This window comes from Clupea harengus, chromosome 8, assembly GCF_900700415.2.
Source record: "Clupea harengus chromosome 8, Ch_v2.0.2, whole genome shotgun sequence".
NCBI classification, from domain to species: Eukaryota; Metazoa; Chordata; class Actinopteri; order Clupeiformes; family Clupeidae; genus Clupea; species Clupea harengus.
Genome location: NC_045159.1, coordinates 12146343 through 12163833, shown reverse-complemented (window position 1 = coordinate 12163833; position 17491 = coordinate 12146343). Strand labels below are relative to the sequence as shown.

General features: G+C 42.0%; 1 protein-coding gene and 1 pseudogene across 19 annotated transcripts in view; both read right to left on the bottom strand.

The window, feature by feature from the left end:
• Positions 1-17491, bottom strand: part of LOC105905983 (protocadherin beta-16-like) — a 218609-nt gene that overhangs the window by 81305 nt on the left and 119813 nt on the right. For 2 of the 19 annotated variants that reach the window (XM_031571907.2, XM_042708467.1), the window contains exon 2: positions 16473-16798. The exons of 13 other annotated variants lie outside the window; for them this stretch is intronic. In XM_031571907.2, coding sequence (XP_031427767.2) covers positions 16763-16798 — 36 coding nt within the window. In that variant the 3' untranslated portion in view covers positions 16473-16762. 4 more of the 19 variants (XM_042708468.1, XM_031571875.2, XM_031571877.2 and 1 more) reach the window with 4 other exon arrangements.
• LOC105902353 lies at positions 8423-12036 on the bottom strand (annotated as a pseudogene).

Below are 17491 nucleotides of genomic sequence, written 5' to 3'. Positions count from 1 at the left end.
CTCGGGAGAATCACATTCCATCAGCATCTCTTTTCTCTGCATTCGTTGCATTGTTTCTGTAGAGACTGGATCCATGATTAACACATTCTGACTGCTGGGTCTGACAAAAGTTGAATCACTCTTCCTGGAGTCTGTTGTCATGCAAACCTCATAATTGTACACCTGTCGCAGAGTTCCTGTTCCTCCAGGGTCTGTGTAATGAGGTGGACAGTATGGGATGACTGGAAGATTAGACTGATAAAAGTTGCGAGAGTGCCTCCATCTGTAGATCTTTACTGAGATTATGGCAACTAAACACGAAACGAAGAGGAAGGACACTACTGCCAATGCCAAAACCAAATAAAAAGTCAGATCATCATTGTATTCCTTGTCGCGCGTAAAGTCAGTGAATTCTGAGAGTACCTCAGGAAAGCTGTCTGCCACAGCCACGTTCACAGTGACTGTAGCTGAGCGAGAGGGCTGTCCATTGTCCTCCACTACAACAGTGAGTTTCTGTTTCACATCATCTTTATCAGTCACCTGGCGCACAGTTCTGATTTCTCCATTCTGAGCACCTACTTCAAACAGCGCCCTGTCTGCTGTTTTTTGTAGTTTATATGAGAGCCAGGCATTCTGTCCAGAGTCCACATCAACAGCCACTACTTTGGAGACCAGATAACCAATATCTGCCGAGCGAGGCACCAGTTCAGCCACCACAGAACCACTGGTCTGTACTGGATAGAGCACTTGTGGTGTGTTATCGTTCTGATCTTGAATAATTATTTTTACAGACACATTGCTGCTCAGAGGTGGAGAACCTCCATCTAGAGCCTTTACAAGAAAGTGGAAATCCTTCATTTGTTCATAATCAAATGAACGCACAGCATATATAACACCACTGTCCACGTTAATAGATACATACGATGAAACAGTGACACCACCCAAGTAAGTCTCTTCTAATGAATATGTAACACGGGCATTCTGGTTCCAGTCTGGGTCACTGGCTTTCACCATCAACACAGAATCCCCTGGACTGTTGTTTTCAGTCACATAAGCCGAGTATGAATCTCTTTCAAATTGTGGAGGGTTATCATTAATATCTGACACGTTTACAGATAATGTTAAATTGTTGCACAAAGATTGCATCCCTTTGTCACAAGCCGTTATAGTGATTTTGTAGTTTGCATCTTTTTCACGATCGAGTGGGGCATCTGTCTGCAAGGTATAGATGTTATTTGATGAGGCTGTTATCTTAAATGGTATGCCATCATTAATATTACATTGAACTTCACCGTTGTTTAATGAATCAATGTCCTGCACTTTGACCACTGCTACCACTGTATTTGGCATAGCGTCTTCTGCAACAAATTTGGAAGACGACATAACTGCAACCACTGGGGCATTGTCATTTACGTCTGTTATATCAACGATTAACTTGGCACCCTCTGTTAAACCACCACCATCTGTAGCCAGGATATTTATTTCATAATTGTTCGACTTTTCATAATCAAGTTCGCCTGACAAGCTGATATCCCCGGATAATTCATTGATCTGAAACAAATCCAGTTCATCACTATTTTTTGTAATAGAATAAAAGATGTGGGCATTTGAGCCCTTATCGGCATCAACAGCACTAACCCCGATAAGAAATGTTCCCTTTTCAGTATTTTCAGAAACTGAAACTCTGTATGTCTCTTGTGTAAAAACTGGGGGATTGTCATTTGTATCGAGGACATTTATATGTATTTTTGCTGTACCCGTCAATTGAGGATTTCCACCATCAAGAGCTGTCAAAATTAATGAGATTTTTTCCGATTTCTCTCTGTCCAAAGGGGTCTGAATGAACATTGCCACTGATTTTGAACCAGGCTTTTGCGTATCCGTTTTTAATACAAAATGGCTATTATGTTTCAATGCGTACGTCTGCAGTGTGTTAACACCCGCATCAGGGTCCACAGCATTGGGCAAAACAAACCGTGCGCCAGGCAGGGCGGATTCGCTGATATCCAGTTCGATATCATCCTTAGGAAACACGGGTGCATTGTCATTGACGTCCAATATTTCTATTGTCACGGGGTGAAATTCGATGGGATTATCTAAAACAATTTCAAAATGTATGGAGCAAGGCGATGTCACTCCACAGAGAGCTTCTCTGTCTATTCTTTCTTTCACAACTAATAATCCTTTATCTCTGATAAGATCGACATAATTACTGTTTTGTCCCTCAAAAATACGTGCCTTCCCACTGTTCAGCCTTTTAACATCAAGCCCCAGATCCTGTGCTATGTTTCCCACGAACGAACCTTTGGACATCTCCTCTGGAATGGAATATCTGACATGGCCGAAAACAATGTCAGTACAAAAGATACAAAGCATTATCCAAAGCATCGTCCATTTAGTTGTAGTTATTCCTTTACGGTTCATCCTCAGCGCAAACAGAAAACAAAGCCTCCGGAAAATAGCAGTCCTTTGTGTCTTAGAGAGCACACGCGTCCACAAAAATCCACAGAAAAGCAGAGGCAGAACCATCGGTGAGCTCAGGAAAAATCTCTACCCTATCACATATACTCTTTCCCTGTGAAAAGCGGATGAGGGTGGGACGTTCAAAACACTCACAGGTCAACAGCGTCACCAGGAGGCCAAGGAAATGACAAATCTAGGCGTAACCTCCCCCCTAATGCACACATTCTCTCCCCTCTTCTTTCTCTCTCTCTCGCTCTCTCTCTCTCTGACACACACACACACACACACACACGCACACACACACGTTGTCAAACACCGAAAGGATTCTGAAGATATCAATGACATCTGAAATCAAGGACATGGGTATGGCTTACCTCTTCAGGTGATTCAGTTAGGAACCCTGTTTTCTGCGCAAGCCTCAAAGTGTCTCTGCCACTCGCGTCGATGCTAACCAGACTCTGACTAACAGGCCGTAGACACTTCAGGTCACTCTTCCTAGAGTCAGTGGTCATGCACACCTCATAATTGTAGACGTGCTGTAAAGTCCCTGCTCTGCTTGCGTCTGCGTAGTGCGGTGGATAGTACGGGATGACAGGTAGATTGGAATGACAGAGGAGGCGAGATTGCCTCCATCGGTAGATTTTTACTGAAATGATAGCAACTACACATGAAATGAAGAGGAAGGACACTACAGCCAAGGCCAGAATTAAATAAAAAGTAAGGTCATCATTGTAATCCTTGTCGCGCGTAAAGTCTGTAAATTCCGAAAGCACTTCAGGAAAGCTGTCCGCTACCACAACATTCACATTGATTATAGCAGAGCGAGAGGGAAATCCGTTGTCCTCCACTACAACGGTAAGTTTTTGCTTCGCAGCATCTTTGTCAGTAGTCTGACGCACAGTTCTGATTTCACCATTCTGCGCGCCCACTTCAAACAGCGCCCTGTCCGTGGCTTTCTGCAGTTTATATGACAGCCAGGCATTCTGTCCAGAATCCACATCAACAGCCACCACTTTGGTGACCAGATAGCCAACATCTGCTGAACGAGGCACCATTTCCGCCACCACAGAGCCACCTGTTTGTACTGGGTAGAGTATCTGAGGCGCGTTATCATTCTGATCTTGGATAATAATGTCCAGTGTCACGTTACTGCTGAGAGGAGGGGACCCCCCGTCCTGGGCTTTGACACAAACTTTTATTTTTTTCATCTGTTCGTAGTCGAAAGACCGCACTGCGTGTATGACTCCACTCTCCGCATTCATGGAAATATATGAAGACACTGGGCTGCCGCCCCATGCAGTTTCATCTAGAAGATAGGATATCCGTGCGTTTTGGCTCCAGTCTTTATCTCGAGCACTAACTGTGAAGATGGACACACCTGGAGAGTTATTTTCTAAAACATAAGCTTCGTATGTACTCTGGGGAAACTCGGGAGCGTTGTCGTTAACATCAGACACTTTAAGGGTTAATGTTTTTTGACTGGAAAGTGGAGGAGAGCCTGAATCCGTGGCCGTGACTGTGATATTGTATTCTGAGACACGTTCGCGATCTAATGGGGCATCAGTAATTAATGTATAATAATTCCTTAAGGAAGATTTTAATTTAAAAGCAATGCTTTGATCTACTTTTAAGTCAACGTTTCCATTCTCCCCTGAATCAATATCTTTGACGTTGAGTATTGCTATGGATGTGCCAAGGGATACATCTTCTGACACAGGTGATGAAAAAGACATAACACTTATTGTAGGTGCATTGTCATTTACATCGATCACCTCAACTATCACTTTGCTGGAATCCCCTAAACCACCTTGGTCTTTGGCCTCTATACCAATTTCATATTTCTTGACCTTTTCGTAGTCGAGATCCCCTACAACACATATCGCACCTGTTTCCCCATCTATTGCAAAAATGGTAGCAACATTGCCTTTAAGGTTTGCGAAACTGTAATTAATCACTCCATTTGTACCGCTGTCTGCATCACTTGCATTAACTGTGGTTATGTATGTGCCCCTCTGGGCGTTTTCGACCACTGTTGCTGTGTACACAGACTGGTTAAACACAGGTGCATTATCATTAACATCTAGTACTGTCACTTTAATATTAACAGTGCCGGACCTCGGAGGATCTCCTCCATCCACAGCTGTCAGAGTTAGAGAGAGATGTGGGTGCTGCTCTCTGTCTAATGGCTTCTGTAACACCATTTCAGCATATTTTATTCCATCTGGACGAGCATGCTGTTTAAGAATAAAGTTTTCGTTTTCAGTCAGAATATAATTTTGCAGTGCGTTTACCCCGACGTCAAGGTCCTCTGCGCTGCCCAGCAGAAAGCGCGCTCCTGACGTGGCTGATTCGCTGATATCCAGATTAATCTTATCTTTCTGAAAAGTTGGAGCATGATCGTTTACATCCAATATTTCAACCGTGACGTGATGTAATTCCATAGGCTTGTCAAGGATAATTTCAAAGGTGAAACTGCATGGAGTAGTATCGCCACAAAGCTCCTCACGGTCTATTCTCTCGCTGACAACCAAAACCCCTTTGTCTGAATTCAGCTCAGCGTACTGGAGACTGTCTCCTTTGACGATACGAGCCCTTCCTAGCCGTAACCTTTTTGCATCCAAGCCCAGATCATTCGCGATATTTCCTATGAGAGAACCTTTCCTCATCTGCTCCGGAATGGAGTAACGCATTTGTGCAAAGAGAGGTCTTACACAGACAATCGCCAAGGCCACCATCATCCATTCTGCTCTTCGTTGTGTTGCTTTAACCAGTCTCATTGTCAGTCTTTTTTTTCCTAACACTAAACTAGAGCAATACAGTACAATACAAATATTCCGTCAAAAGGTACATTACGTAGATCAATCCTAAATTATATGATATTGTTAAGGATCGTGAAATATAAACACGACGGGGTTTGAAGTCGGGTTGTTTTGCAAGCTCCTAGCTCTTTTTTTTCATCTCCTCTTTCACTCTCCTCCCTCCTTTTCCTCTGACATGTTAAGAGGAGGTCCTATACTTCCTAATGAATGGTTTTTCGTTGATCAACAGCGGCCCTCAGAGTCGGAAACACTGTATGACAAACAGGGTAGACTTAGATATTTGTTGATATTTTGTCATCCAAATCCAATATATCAACAAATAAAAGACCAATATATCAACTACTATCAAATCTCTATTTTACAGCTTAAAAGTAGAATGGAGTAAAAAGAAAAGTCAGGTAGTTGAACAATGTAACTAAACATGTACTATAAATAAATACACACATTTGAGCTTGGAAAGTTCACGACCATGAGATACAGTACGGCACGTACGTAACTGTACAAAAGGGGGACCACAAGATGATCAGCAGCGCCCTTACAGAACATCAAACTAAAGTGATGGTACACCAGAGCAGTATACAATTTAAGTTAAAAAAAACTCAAAAAGAAACCTCATCAGACCTCTCCAAGAGTTTCTGCAAAATGCAACAGAATTGCATCCAAAACTCGTGACGCCTTGCAAGCAAAGCAACACGAGAATCAACAGGCTAGCCGCTGTCCAGAGTGCTGAAACGTTATGCTGCAACGTATGAGGTGGAGAATTTGTATGTTTTGCGACTGAGCTATACATATAGCAACACACGTCCTATAGCTCAAATACGTATGTATAAATCATAGGAAAAACTTGCAAGGACAAAATAAAAGGAAGATAGACTCACCAAGGTAGAATATTCACTCGGTGCGTTATCCCTTTGTGCAGGGGTCATTGTGTCTGTTCCACCGCCATCAACACTGAGCAAACTTTGACTGACTGGTCTGAGATACTTAATGTCACTCTTCCTTGAGTCTGTCGTCATGCACACCTCGTAATTGTACACGTGCTTTAGAGTTCCTGGCCCTCCGGTGTCTGCGTAATGTTGTGGATAATATGGAATAACTGGTAAATTTGACTGATAAAGGATGCGTGATTGCCTCCATCTGTAGATCTTTACTGAGATAATAATAACTAAACAAGAAATAAAGAGGAAGGACACCACAGCTAAGGCTAAAACTAAATAAAAAGTCAGATTATCATTGTAATCCTTGTCCTGCGTAAAGTCAGTGAATTCCGAAAGGACTTCAGGAAAGCTGTCCGCCACTGCCAAATTCACACTGACAGTAGCTGAGCGAGAAGGCTGTCCGTTGTCCTCCACTACAACAGTGAGTTTCTGTTTCACAGCGTCTTTATCAGTCACCTGGCGCACAGTTCTGATTTCTCCATTGTGTGCGCCCACTTCAAAAAGCGCCCTGTCTGCAGCTTTCTGTAGTTTATATGACAGCCAGGCATTCTGTCCAGAGTCCACATCAACAGCCACCACTTTAGTGACCAGATATCCAACATCTGCTGAACGCGGCACAATTTCAGCCACCACAGAGCCTCTGGACTGTACTGGATAGAGGATCTGTGGCGCGTTGTCATTTTCGTCAAATATTGCTATTCTAACTGTTGTATTACTGGTCAAAGGCGGGGAGCCACCATCCTGTGCTTTGATGTGCACTTCGAATGATTTAGTTTGCTCATAATCAAACGCACGGACAGCGTGGAGTGACCCACTGTCTGCATTAACAGATATATACGATGAAATTGGATTTCCACTGAACTCAGAGTCGATCAGGAAGTAGGATATACGTGCATTCTGATTCCAATCATCATCATGCGCTGAAACTGAGAAAAATGACATTCCGGGTGGATTGTTTTCCCTAATGCTCGCAGAGTATGACGACTGCTCAAAAACAGGTACATTGTCGTTCATGTCAGACACTTTGATATTGATTGTTTTGTTCACATAGAGATGGGGTTCTCCCTTGTCTACAGCGGTGACAGTAATGTTGTATTCAGAGTTCTTCTCACGGTCTAACGTCCCATCTGTTAATAGCGTGTAATAGTTTTTAAGCGACGACTGAATAATGAACGGGATGTTTTTGTTTATGGAGCACTCAACTTTACCATTATTGCCGGAGTCGACATCTTTGACATTAATAATGGCTACAGTTGTGCCACTGGGGGAGTCTTCTGAGATGGGGCTGGAAAATGACGTAAGGGCTATGACTGGTGCATTATCATTGACGTCAATTACATCAATGATCACTTTGGTGGAATCCATGTGTCCGCCTTGATCCTTAGCTTGGACGGTTAATTCGTAATGTCTTTTCTTTTCAAAATCAATATCTCCTGCTACGGCAATAGCACCCGTACGTTCATCTATTACGAATGGTTCACTCTTTTCCTCTGACACTCGCGAGAAATGGTAGGTTACTTCACCATAAGATCCTTGATCTGCGTCTGTGGCACTGATGTCTGTTACTAGAGTACCACGGGCAGCATTTTCCATTACTTCAGCTTTGTAGATAAGCTGCGTAAAAACAGGTACATTGTCATTGGTGTCTAGCACAATTATTGTTATTTTCAGCGAGTCTGACTTCTGCGGATTACCACCATCGAGTGCGGTCAGTGTTAGAGTTAATGTATCTTCCTTTTCTCTGTCTAGCGGGACATGCAGGTGCACCTCTACATATTTGCTTCCACTTGGACTCGTCTTTGTTTTAATATTAAAGTTGTCTGTCGGAAACAGCGTGTAACCTTGTAGTGCATTAATTCCTACATCAGCATCGGTGGCACTTTCTTGCAATATTCTAGTGCCTGGTAGTGCTGATTCGAGAATTTCTAATTGTATTTCTTTTTCTTCGAAGACGGGTGCGTTGTCGTTAACGTCCAATATTTCAACAACAATACTGTGCAGCCGCATCGGATTCAACAATATCAATTCAAAACTCAAACTACAGGGAGATGTCTCTCCACATAGCTGCTCCCTGTCTATCCTATCTTTTATGACCAGCGTGCCTTTGTCTAGATTTAAGTCTATGAAATTGCCATTTTCATCACTTACAATACGAGCTCCACCTGTCTTCATGCGTGCAGGATCAAGCCCAAGATCCTGGGCTATATTACCAACCAAGGATCCTTTTCTCATTTCTTCAGGAATTGAATATCGAATTTGTCCGAGTGTCGCACCGAGCAGGAGAAAAACAAAAAAGGCCTGCTTCAACATTTTACATCCGACTGCATATTTCCATTCGTCCGGCGTTAACATCATTGTCCAGTAGTCCACACAATGGATGTATATCCAACGCGATTTCTTCAGTTAAAACAAGGTGTTGTAGAATACAGTTTAATTTATCTCGTCGCATTTAGGCTACATCCTGCGTCTGATTCTAAAAGAAAATCTAAGCGAGAGACACAGGGCTACAGAACGAGAGATGGGGGAGCGGCAAAGAGATGGGAGGTGTCCCACATTTTATACAAGTAATGTTAGGTTAGTCAACAGCGGCACTTAGAGTTCAGTAAGTGTAATATTATCAACATTGTCAGGGTCTAAAGCAGATCAAACAAAGTTACAATAACGTCAATATGTGGGCCTATTTAGAAAAAAAGTCAAAATCCACATCATATTTATATGTATTCATTTAACAGACACTTTTTATCCAAAGCGATTTACAGTAAATATATATATACCTTTTCATTACTAGTAGTCTATGTGTGCTCTCAGGGAAGTGAAAACTTGAAATGAGGCGACCAGCAAGAGTAGTGAGCGGGTAAAACTATTAAATATGCTCAACTCACCTGATCCAGAGAGTCTGGGTCTTCTAAGAAAAGCTTTTCTTTCATCGCACGCTGTATGGTATTTTGGTCCATTATCAAAAGGTTCTGACCACTGGGTCTGACAAAGGATGCGTCACTCTTCCTGGAGTCTGTCGTCATGCACACCTCATAATTGTATACGTGCTTCAAAGTTCCAGTAGCGCCCAGGTCCGTGTAATGTGGTGGATAGTATGGAATAACTGGCAAATTGGACTGATACAAAATTCTAGAGTGTCTCCATCTGTAGATCCTGACTGAGATGATGGCAACTAAACATGCAATGAAGAGGAAGCTCACCACAGCCAATGCCAACACTAGATAAAATGTCAAGTTATCATCATAATCCTTGGCATGTGTAAAGTCTGTGAATTCTGAAAGCACTTCAGGAAAGCTATCCGCCACTGCCACGTTCACATTGACTATAGCTGAGCGAGATGGCTGGCCGTTGTCCTCCACGACAATAGTGAGTTTTTGTTTCACAGCATCTTTATCAGTCACTTGGCGCACAGTTCTGATTTCTCCATTTTGTGCTCCCACGTCAAACAGCGCCCTGTCTGCAGCTTTCTGTAGTTTATATGAGAGCCAGGCATTCTGTCCAGAGTCCACATCAACAGCCACCACTTTGGTGACCAGATAACCTATATCTGCTGAACGCGGTACCATTTCGGCCACGACAGAGCCACTAGTCTGTACTGGATACAGTATCTGAGGAGCGTTGTCATTTTTATCTTGAATATGCACAATCACAGTCACGTCTGTGCTCAAAGGTGGTGAACTGTAACGCTAGCTGTAACGTCAAAGTGAAATGTTTTCATTTGTTCGTAATCAAGTATGCGCAAAGCCTGAATGACACCACTGTCCGGATTCACAGAGACTAATGAGCTGGCTGGCATACCACCAATATCCTTATCGCTAAGAAAGTATGTAAGTCTCGCATTGGGTCCTGCGTCTAAATCAGTAGCTTTAATTGTGAGTATGGATAAACCTGGATTGTTGTTTTCACTGATAAATGCGCTTAATTCATTGCGATCAAACAACGGAGGGTTGTCGTTAACATCCAATATTTTAACTGTTACTGTTTTATTGCTGTAACGTTTGGGTACTCCTTCGTCAGACGCCAAAATTGTAATATTATATTCAGCTGTAGTTTCTCTATCCAGTGGGCCGTTTGTCACTAGTGTGTAGTAATCACTTAAAGATGACTCGATTGTGAAAGGAATATCTGTGTTTATGGCGCAGTGTACTATGCCATTGTTACCAGAGTCAGTGTCATCTGCATTTATTACAGCAATTGTAGTCCCTGGGGGTGAATTCTCCGGTATGGTGTTTGAAAAGGACATCAGTTGTATGGAAGGGGAGTTGTCGTTTACATCAATTATTTCTAAGACTACTTTACACGTGTCAGCAAGACCACCCAAGTCTTTTGCCTTCACATTTAGCTGGTAGTTGGTCTCGGTCTCATAGTCTAAATTTCCCTGCAAAGTAATCTCCCCAGTTTCTGGATGTATCCGGAAAAGCTCTGTCGCCTCTACACTGGCATGCGCAAAATAATAAGTAAGCTCGCCATTTGAACCCTGATCTGCATCAGAGGCACGGACGACAGTTATTTGTGTGCCAGCAGGATAATTCTCTTGTACCTCCGCTTTATAGACAGCTTGCTCGCAAATCGGAGCATTGTCATTAACATCTAACACCGTGATATGGATGCGAACAGTGCCAGATTTCTGAGGCTCTCCGCCATCACTGGCAATGAGCATTAGAGTAAGCGACTCTTCTTTTTCTCGGTCTAGATGCTTCTGCAAGATCATTTCGACATATTTCCTGCCGTCAGTTTGACTTTGAATTTCTAGTTTAAAATGATCAGATGGTCTAAGTGCATAGTTTTGGATACCATTGATACCTACGTCTAAGTCGACAGCACTGTCTAATCCAAAACGAGTTTCCAACACAGCAATCTCGCTTATTTCTAAATCAACCCTGTCTTTAGGAAACAGGGGCGCGCGTTATCATTAATGTCCCGAACCTCGACAGTAACACGATACAGCTGTATAGGATTTTCCGTTATGATTTCAAAGCTGAAACTACACGGAGTAATGTGTCTACAAAGCTCCTCTCGGTTAATTCTCTCTTTAACTACCAGAATGCCTTTGTCTCTATCGAGATCAACATACTGACGACTCCCTTTTGTCACAATACGAGCTTTACCAGAAGTGAGTCTGCCGATGTCTAGTCCTAAATCTTTTGCAATGTTGCCCACAAATGACCCCTCGGGCATTTCCTCAGGGATTGAATATCTTGCTTGACTATAAACGACATATATGTTGATATAAATCATTAACAGCAGTACTTGCCATTTCACAACTAGATCTATCTGCCAAAGCCTGCTTGGCACACAGAGTATCGCATAATCCATGATGTGAATCCAAGCCGTCTCTTTGTATGATCCTGTATATCCACGTAACGACGGGAAAACGTGGACATATGATTGTATTGATGGAAAATTGTAAGTAGTCCAGAATATCTTGAAAATATAAATCTGCTTCCAATGGCTGTTACACTGTCTATGTCAACGACTGCAGGAAGGCTCCACCTTATACAGAAAAACGGAAACTGTTGTTCAACAGCGGCCCCGTGGGTGTACAAGAAGATATTGCACGCCCTTTCAAAAGACCATCTTAATATAATAATCACACTGGAGTGGAAATATGCCATATTGTTTCAGATTTACAATATTACAAATAGCTACAAATACAGTGAAGTACTAAAAGAGTTTGTTTATTGGTTTGTGAAAAGAACAATGGTTAAAAGTGCTCATAAGCAATTGCCAAGAACAAATAATTCGCACAAATTATCTATAATAATAATAATAATAATAACAATAATAATAATACAAAATGAACTGACAGGGTACGAAAGACGGCAGAGTGACAAAACTGGACTCACCAGAGTTGAATATTTACTCGGTGCGTTATCCCTTCTTGCAGAAGTCACTGTGTCTGTTCCACCACCGTCAACACTGAGCAAACTTTGACTGACAGGTCTGAGATACTTGACATCACTTTTCCGGGAGTCAGTTGTCATACACACCTCATAATTGTACACATGTTTCAGAGTTCCAGTCCCTCCAGGGTCTGCGTAATGAGGCGGATAGTATGGGATAACTGGAAGATTAGACTGACAGAGGATGCGAGACTGTCTCCATCTGTAGATCTTTACTGAGATAATAACAAGTAAACAAGAAATAAAGAGGAAGGACACTACAGCCAAAGCCAAGACCAAGAAAAATGTCAAGTTATCATTGTAATCCTTGTCACGGGTAAAGTCTGTGAATTCCGAGAGTACCTCAGGAAAGCTGTCCGCCACTGCCACGTTCACACTGATTGTAGCTGAACGAGAGGGCTGTCCGTTGTCCTCCACTACAACAGTGAGTTTCTGTTTCACAGCGTCTTTATCAGTCACCTGGCGCACAGTTCTGATCTCCCCATTCTGTGCACCTACGGTAAACAGCGCTCTGTCTCCAGCTTTATGTATCTTATATGAGAGCCAGGCATTCTGTCCAGAGTCCACATCAATAGCCACTACTTTGGTCACCAGATATCCAACATCTGCTGAACGAGGCACAATTTCAGCCACGACAGAGCCACCCTTCTCCATTGGGTAAAGTATATGAGGTGAGTTGTCATTTTGATCCAGTATAATCATTTGTACAGTTGCATTACTACTTAAAGGCGGCGAGCCTCCATCCTGGGCTTTTATTCTAAATTCGAGAACCTTCGTTTGTTCATAATCAAAAGACTTTATGGCATGGATTATTCCTGTTTCAGAATTCACTGATATCAATTTAGAAATGGCACCTTCATTAACGTGAGAGTCATCCAAGTAGTAGGATATTCTAGCATTCTGATCACAGTCTTGGTCTTTGGCATGAACAGAGGCCACAGATAGCCCTGCTTCATTGTTCTCTGACACATGGGCTATGTACATACTCTTTGAAAACACGGGAGCGTTGTCGTTCACATCTGAGATTTTAATACGCAAAGTCTTATTATGATTTAGCGACGGGAATCCCTGGTCAGTGGCAGTCACTGTGACGTTGTATTCAGCGACAACCTCGCGATCAAAAAGACCGTCTGTAACCAATGCATAATAATTGCTAAGCGAGGATTTAATCTTAAACGGAAGTGACACGTCAATGCTACAATTTACAAGCCCATTCTTACCACTGTCCAGATCTCTGACGTTAAGTATAGCCACAGTAGTCCCTATAAGAGAATTTTCAGAAACCGTATTAGAAAACGAGGTTAAGCCTATAATAGGGGAATTGTCATTTACATCAATCACCTCAATGATAACTTTACACGACTTGGAGAGGCCACCCACATCCTTAGCAATGACATTTATTTGATATTGCTTCGATTTCTCAAAATCAATTAAACCAGACACTTTAATTTCACCATTTGTACGATTCAAAGAGAAAGGAATAGCATTTTGTTGTGTTAAATGGTCTAAGAAATAAGATACCTGTCCATAAATTCCCTCGTCGGCGTCTGTTGCACTAACAGTTGTTACTAAACTTCCAATGGGTGAATTTTCCTGAACTGTGGATTTGTAAACTGCCTGGGTAAACAACGGCTCGTTGTCGTTAGCATCTAGAATATTAACTCTTATACTCACGGTCCCTGTTCGCCGCGGAGTACCTCCATCGGAGGCTGTCAGTGTTAAAAACATTTCACTCTGTTGCTCTCTGTCCAGAGGAGACTGCAGCACCATCTCCACATATTTTCCTCCGTCGGCGAGCATTTGTTCTTTCAGATTAAAATGCGTGCTTGGGTTAAGAGTATAACTCTGAAGTGTATTGATTCCTACATCAGGATCAACAGCGCTGCCCAAAACGAACTGCGCCCCAGGCAACTCGGACTCACTAATATCCAGTGATATTTCCTTACTTGCAAAAGAAGGTGCATTGTCATTTATATCAGTTATTTCAACGGTGATGCTAAACAATTCCATTGGGTTTTCTAAAACAATTTCAAAGCTGAAACTACACGGAGAGATCTGTCCACACAGCTCCTCTCTATCTATGCGCCTTTTAACAAGCAAAAGCCCTTTGTCTGTATTTAGCTCTGCACAGTCGTTGTTGTCGTCGGTAACTATGCGAGCTCGACCTGATCTTAGTCTCTTGATGTCAACACCTAAATCTTTTGACACATCGCCCACTAAAGACCCTTTAACCATTTCCTCTGGTATAGTGTATCTCACCTGACACCATATTCCATTGATTTGCAGCACTGATAAAATAAATATGTGTGCATACCAGCGACATGGTGACCATTCCCTTTCTCTTTTGTACATTGTCCTTGAGTAAGTGGCAAAATTACATTCAGTTATAATCCAAATTTTGATCCAACGGTAGATGTCATAAGTTTATCTGGACAGATTTCATAAAGCAATCCCTTTGCGCTTCAGTTCACGTTCATATGTTTTGCTCCATCGGTGTTCAGAGAGGAAAAAAAGAGGGTGTCTGTCGTTATGCTACGGTTCATGGAGAAGGGAGGTTCCTTCAATATAAACCAAAAGCGACTTGCTGATCAACAGCGGCTCCAAGAGACCAACCAACAAAACTGCTGAGGACAACTCGTATAACGCATTGCCATCTGTTCTTTCTTACTTACAGAATATGGATATGTAAAATATATATAAATGTATTATAATTATTATTATATTACTACTAATAATAATAATAATATTAATAATAACAATAATCACAATAATAATGATAAACAGCTCATACCCAATCATCCGTTCACAGGATGGCATGTGTGTGTGTGTGTGTGTGTGTGTGTGTGTGTGTGTGTGTGCCGGCGCGGGCGCGCGCGCCTCCTTGTTTCAGGACCACGGATAGCGCCCGGAAAAAAACCCCGGCAAAAGCTTACCAGCTATAATGACACCATAATGTAGGACTTATGCTACAGACATTAAATGGACGCAAATATTGAAAGTTGCAGCACTATACAGTAGTGGCAATACAGCCTGGCTGACTTACAGCTTACATACCTGCTTGACTTATAACCTACACAACTTTTCAGTATTGCAGCATCACATGGCAAACATCACCAACCTCTCCAAATGCATCACTGATATTTAGCAGCATGTTTGCAAGAAAAAAAACATTTCAACCACAACATGATACTTAACTTGTGTATGCTACCACTTTGTGATGTCACAATTTAACAATGACACGGGCAGTTGCAATGCAACTTGTTCATTGTTCAGAACTGTGTTTGTAGGCTGTATTTCTAGTGAGCAGCTGACTGTACAATGGATGTGGCAGAATCCAGTGGATTTTCACCACGACAACCTAGGATTACTTTCCAGATGAAGTTTTGTTTCAAAGACCAGATGACACTGCAAATTGTGTGGCTTGTGAGCATTTGGAGGATGGGGTTTTGAATTAGGATAGGGGTAAGGCATCAAGCACTAGAAAGTCTCTCAAAAAGGTTCCCAAATATGAAACAACTTCCAGTGAAAGAAATGTGACTAAAGAGTTCTCGTTCTGAGTCTGGGTGAGCGACATTCAATAGACGGGGGCTTCTCAAAAAACACACAGTCACAGGCAATCATTAGCACACACAGTCACATTCAAAACACACACACACACACACACACAGTCAGAAGCAAGAGTGTGCGCTTTGCCAGACATCAATTATGACTAGTATGATTGCTATTCTTATGATTATGTCCAATCTTTTACATATGTGAATTTCTCACAAAAAACTGTCAGCAACATTCATGACCTTTTTGGATGGACTCTGCAGTAATTCCATATATTTCCCTATCCTCCTCGTATCTTCTTTCTCTTGCACACACAGTTAATTTATATTCTTTTAATACAGTATGAACAGACCCGAATGATTCTAATATTTTAGTTATTTATGTGTTTGTTATTATTTGTAGTAGTAGTATTTTATGCCCTGGACAGTTCAGAAAAAACAACAGCCTAAATCATTTACAGTATTTTTTACAGCTTTTGCATTTGAAATAGAGGTAGAAGAAAGATGATGTACAAACTATGGCGCACCAGAACATGTAGAGCTGTGATAGTATGAAGAGGATACAGGAGTGCAGGCAATCCTCCTACTGACCTATTTTACATCAGTAGTGCAGGGCTTTTCAGTGTGAACTGAACCCACTTCCCGCTGTGTGTGTGCACGTGTGTGTGTGTTTGTGTGTGAGTTAGAGTTGGTGAGGGAGGGAGAGAGAGAGAGAGAGAGAGAGAGAGAGAGAGAGAGAAAGAGAGAGAAAGAGAGAGAGAGAGGGGGGAGGGTGTGCATCTGAGAGAAAAACAGAAAGAGAGAGAGAGAGAGAGAGTGTGTGCGTTTGAAAGAGAGAGAGGAAGAGAGAGCGAGAGAGAGTGTGTGTGTTGTACAGGGGAGCAGGCTAAATGCACCACAATCTAATGAATAAAGATATGACACACTTTGTTATGTAGAGGGTGCCAGCTGCTAACAGTATCTCACTTTTACACAGCATTGCCAGTTTTTGGCAAGAAGGCTTGTTTTCCCCTTTCAGCTGCAGCTCTTAGGCTGACCCATGCTAAACTCTCCTACAAATGTAGTCTGCTGTGATGCAGACTGGCCCAGGTGCATTGTAATGTGCCCTGTCTTTAAAGAATGGAGTGATAAAAAAGATTGTGTCTTACCTTTTGTATTTGGATGGACGGGGGAGGACAGGAACGCATGGGAAGAGAAAGAAGGGAAAAGAAGAAACGACACAGGTCAATAATTTACCCACAGGTTTAGAATCAAATCTTTTTGAATGATTATTGCATGTATGTATGTGTTTGTATGATTAACTTGTTTACATGTCAAGATATCAGTCTACAAATGGGTATGGGTAGGCAGATGTACCTATGCAAGGACACATACACATATGCATACATAGACATTGACTTACACACACAGACACACACACACACACACACACACACACACACACACACACACACACACACACACACACAAGGAAAATTCAGAGAAAACATTTCCTCTAAAAACAAATATATATAAATGCAGAGAAGGGTTACATACAAAAAAAATACAAAAAAAACACAGCCGTATATAGTTATGTACAGTACATAATGACCAACTTAACAAATGTGACAATACTCCAAATTCTAGAGCAGCCTATCATTACCGTTTCATTCTCATGACAGATGCTGTACACAGCTTGTCTGAGATTACCTCTCCCAAAGCGCCACTGCATCTCACTGCTGTCATGATCAGGACTAGATTCATATGACAGATACACATTTGCAGCCAATAGCAGCTAAGTCAGAATAGGTTTAAAAAAAGCAAAGTAATGAATCAGTTAATGAATATGTGGAGTTTGGGAA